The sequence below is a fragment of the Canis lupus genome, chromosome 38, assembly GCF_048164855.1.
Source record: "Canis lupus baileyi chromosome 38, mCanLup2.hap1, whole genome shotgun sequence".
Classification (NCBI taxonomy): Eukaryota; Metazoa; Chordata; class Mammalia; order Carnivora; family Canidae; genus Canis; species Canis lupus.
Genome location: NC_132875.1, coordinates 8,550,487 through 8,554,850, shown reverse-complemented (window position 1 = coordinate 8,554,850; position 4,364 = coordinate 8,550,487). Strand labels below are relative to the sequence as shown.

The 4,364-nt window shown below is 61.8% G+C and overlaps 1 protein-coding gene across 6 annotated transcripts in view; it reads left to right on the top strand.

The window, feature by feature from the left end:
• The first annotated feature begins 2,237 nt into the window (after positions 1-2,237).
• MTARC2 (mitochondrial amidoxime reducing component 2) overlaps positions 2,238-4,364 on the top strand; it is a 36,622-nt gene continuing 34,495 nt past the window's right edge. For 3 of the 6 annotated variants that reach the window (XR_012025790.1, XR_012025789.1, XR_012025791.1), the window contains exon 1: positions 2,278-2,549. Coding sequence is in view for 3 of the 6 variants with exons in the window: in XM_072814520.1 (XP_072670621.1) it covers positions 2,278-2,549 (272 nt within the window). In the remaining 3 variants the exon portion in view is untranslated. Of the gene's footprint in view, positions 2,550-4,364 lie in introns of all 6 variants that reach the window. The other 3 variants (XM_072814520.1, XM_072814519.1, XM_072814521.1) reach the window with 2 other exon arrangements.

The window sequence follows — 4,364 nt, the reverse complement described above, 5'->3', positions numbered from 1 at the left end:
TTTTTTAAGATTTTATTTATTTATTCATGACAGACACAGACATGGACAGAGGGAGAAGCAGGCTCCCTGCGGGGAGCCCCATGCAGGGCTGGATCCCAGGACCCCGGGATCACGACCTGAGCCAGAGGCAGATGCTCAGCCACTGAGCCACCCTTCTCAAACGTTCCCAGAACAGCGTCACAATTTAAGGAACGGTGTTTTGAAAAATAAACAACCTGAAACCTGAACTTGTCTAAGAAAAGCCCCTGTTCACCCAACAGCCTGCGTGATGGCAGCCGGGAAAGGTGAGCACAGCCCTGAGAACAAATTGTATCCGGTAAGCGGGCGGCTGGAGGGGCAAGAAAGAGCCGGGCTCGGTCCCATCTGTGCAGAGGTGACCGGCCCGTTAAAGGGACGATGTGTGCAGGTGGGGAGCTCAGGGGAGCACCGACCACAGGTTGGTCCCTAGAAACGCGGTCGGGCCCCTATGCCCGCTGGCTGGCGACTACAGAAGCCTGGATTGGGATCCCTGGGTGGCTCAGCGGTTTGGCGCCTGCCTTTGGCCCGGGGCGCGATCCTGGGGTCCTGGGGTCCTGGGATCGAGTCCCGTGTCGGGCTCCCGGCGTGGAGCCTGCTTCTCCCTCCTCCTGTGTCTCTGCTTCTGTCTCCATCATGAATAAATAAATTAAAAAAAAAAATTAGAAGCCAGGATGGCAGCCTCCCGCGGAGAGGGGGGGACAGGCCCCGGCTCTCGGCTCTCAGTCCGGGAAAGGCGTTTCTGCAGGAGATACGCGCCTCAGAGCACAGAGGAGGGACCCCTAACGCCGCAGCCCCCCGCCCCCCCCCCCAGGGCGAGCTCTGGAAGGTGGGGGCCCAGCCTCAGCCGAGGCCCGGAGGGTGTTTATGGCAGGTGGGGTGCGGGGCACTGGGGGGCACTGCGGAGGGGCTGAGGTCGTCCCCCCAGGGGCCGGAAGTCACGCCGCCCTTGGGGCTTGTCTTTTTTTTTTTTTTTAAGATTTTATTCATGAGAGACACAGACACAGGCCGAGGGAGAAGCAGGCTCCCTGCAGGGAGCCCGACGCGGGACCCGATCCCAGGTCTCCAGGGTCACGCCCTGGGCCACAGCTAGGCGCTCAGCCGCTGGGCCACCTGGGCACCCGGGCTGCCCTCGGGGCTTGTCTCTCCGCAGACGCTTCCACCCGGGGCGCGAGAACGCTGCGTCCGTCCAGCAAGCAGCTCCCGCCTTGTAAAGCCTCCGGGTCCGCCGCCCGCCGGCCGCTTCCCGGGCTGGGTCCCGAGCGCCCCATCCGGGCCCCGAGGCGGGGCGGCCTCCGCACCGGTTCTCGCGCGGGAGCAGGCGGCGGAGGGGCCGCGTTAGAAACGGGGTTAGGGCAGCCCCGGTGGCTCAGCGGTTAGCGCCGCCTGCAGCCCAGGGCGTGATCCTGGAGCTCCGGGATCGAGTCCCACGTCGGGCTCCCTGCGTGGAGCCTGCTTCTCCCTCTGCCTGTCTCTGCCTCTCATTCTCTCTCTGTGTTTCTATGAATAAATAAAAATCTTTAAAAAAAAGAAAGAAAAAAGAAACGGGGTTAAGGGGGGGCCGGGGGAGGAGTAGGGGTAGGGGGGCGGGGCGGGGGGGGAGGGAGTGGGGGGCGGAGGGGCGGAGGGGAGAGCGAATTGGAGGGCCGGGGACGGGGGGGGGAGGGAGCGGAGGGGCGGGAGGAGTGGGGCGGGGACGGGGGGAGGGAGTGGGAGGCTTGGGGGCGGGGCCGGAGGGAAGGGCCGGCGGGGGGAGGGGGCGGGGGCGTGGCCGGGGCCGGTGCCGGGAGGCGGGGGAGGGGTGGGGGATGGGGCTGGAGCCCGCGTGGGGCGCGGCCGGGGACGGGGCTGGCAGGGGGAGTGGCGGAGGCGGGGGTAGGGAGTAGGGGGCCTGGGGGCGGAGCCGGGGCAGAGGGGCGGGGCCGGGCGGAGCCTGCGGGGGCGTGGCGTGGGCGTGGCCCGATGGGGGCGTGGCCGGGGCCGGGGGCGTGGCCGGGGCCGGGGGCGTGGCCGGGGCCGGGGCCTGTCCTGCGCGGGGGGCGGGCGCAGCGAGGGGCCGGCGACCAACCCCGGGAGAGCGGGCGGGGAGGGGGCGGCGGGCGCGGGCCTTTCCCGCTCACGTCCGGTGACGGCGCGGGCCGCAGGGAGCGCAGGGCCAGCCCCGAGCCGCCGCGCCCCCGCCCGCCCTCCGCGCGCCCCCCGCGCCCCCGCGCCCCCGCGCCCCGGCCGGAGCTGCAGGCGTCGCGCGCCGCGCGCTGGGCCATGGGCGCCGCCGGCTCGTGGGCCCCGCGCCGCCTGGGCCTCCCCGCGCCCTCCCGGCCCGCCTGGCTGGCGGGGGCGGCGCTCGGCCTGGCCGCCGCGGCGCTGGGGACGGTGGCCTGGCGGCGCGCGCGGTCCCGGCGGCGCGGGCGGCTGCGGCAGGTGGGCACCGTGGCGCAGCTCTGGATCTACCCGGTCAAGTCGTGCAAGGGCGTGCGGGTGAGCGCGGCGGAGTGCACGGCCCTGGGGCTGCGCTGCGGGCACCTGCGGGACAGGTAGGCCGGGCTGCGCGGGACCCGCGGGGCGGGGGTGGGGGCCGCAGCTCGCGGGAAGGGGTCTCGAGGTCGGCCGCTTGCGTCTCCTGGGCTGCTGGTTGGACGCTTGGTCTTGGAGCCTTCAGCAGGGAAGGTCAGCTCGGGTCTGGTTCAGATTTGGAAAGGTAGGTGGGGGCCGACCCCTGCCCCTGTCTAGAGAGGTTCCACCTGCGCAGAGGGGCAGGGGCGACCTGGTTATTTCCAAGGTTGCCCCTCCGAGTCTCCTGCTCCTTCTAAACTTTCTGATTGTCTCTTAGGCCACAGCACAATAGTAGGACATAAAAATGCCGTGAGCCCTCGTGGCGGACAGGAGCAACGCTGAACCGGGTCTCGTTCAAGGACACTGGCTTCGGTCTTGCTGGGGCTTGTTCCTCCCACGTCCCCAGCCCCGGAGCAGGTGCCTCAGGTCCTGACCCAGGAGGTGGGGAGACTTGATCCACTTTCATAAGTAACGAGCAGAGTGAAGTTTTGTGTTGGGAAGACGGGGTGTCTGGGGCACTGCAGATGTAATATTTGCCATTAAGGAAATAGTGTGTCCCCTCTCCCCAGAGGCAGAGAGGTTCTTAGTGAAGGACTCTGGCTAAAGTCTCTACCCACATAAGGCCTGGTGTATGCAAATTCCACCCCCCCCTCCCCAAGAGAAGAGGTGTCCTGTCATTTAACTCATCCCAAAGGTGAGGCTGGAGACACCCACGGACACAGAATTGTGCAGCCAGATATCGGGGAGGTTCACTTGATGGTGAAGGCTGCTAAACTCTAGAAAGAGCAACAGATTCCCCTTCTTTGGTTCATTAGGGATAAGATGCCTTCCCCTCTGGCTGGGGTGGTTTTGTTCCTTTACATAGAGGGAGGGGAGGGTTGTTTGCACGTTGGTCACTCAAGGAATCTTCTAGCAGAGGCTGCCTGCTGCCCAGATTTCATTCCAGGACACACGTATTCACTCTTCACTGCGGTCTTCTTTAAAAAATGTGGACTCAAAAAAAAAAAAAAAAGTGGACTCACAGCTTTGAAAAAACTTCAATTTGTTTTAGAGAAATGCTGTGTATGCAGATCATGTAACTCTCGAGGATTTTCCATCCTCCTTCACCCCTGATTTCTAATCCCGGAGAGATTTTTGTGTTCTGTTTTTATTTTTAGTAATCTCTACCCCCAGCGTGGGGCTAGTACTTAGAACCCTGACACATCCGGAGTCACATGCTGTACCAGTGGAGCCAGCCAGGCACCCATAATCCCGGAGAGGTTTTTATTTTCACTCACTCATTCATTTATTTATTTAAATCTGTACTTTATTCAGATTTCCTTGGTTTTCACTTAATGCCTTTCTTTTCCTATCTTCAGATCTCAGCCAGGATACATTTATAATTATATTTAGATGTCGGGACTCCTGGGCTTCTCTAGACTGTAGTAGTTTCTCAGGTTCTTATTGTTTTTTGAGAGCTTGAGAGTTTTGAGGAATCCCGAGTGGACATTTTGTAGAGAGTCCTTCAGTTTGGGTTTATCTGATGTTTTTCTTGTGGTTGACAGGGATTATGGATTTTTGGGAGGAAGAGCAGAAAGTTCCATTCTCCTTGTGTCACATCAAGGGTGCACAACTTATCAACAGAACTTAAAAAATTATTTAAATTCCAGTTAACGTACAGTGCAGTATAAATTTCAGGTGTACAGTGTAGTGATTCAACACCTCTATACAACATCCAGTGCTCATGACAAGTGGGCTCCTTCATCCCCATCCAACCAACCGTCCACTTCCCCTCTGGTACCTGTCACTGAGTCTGT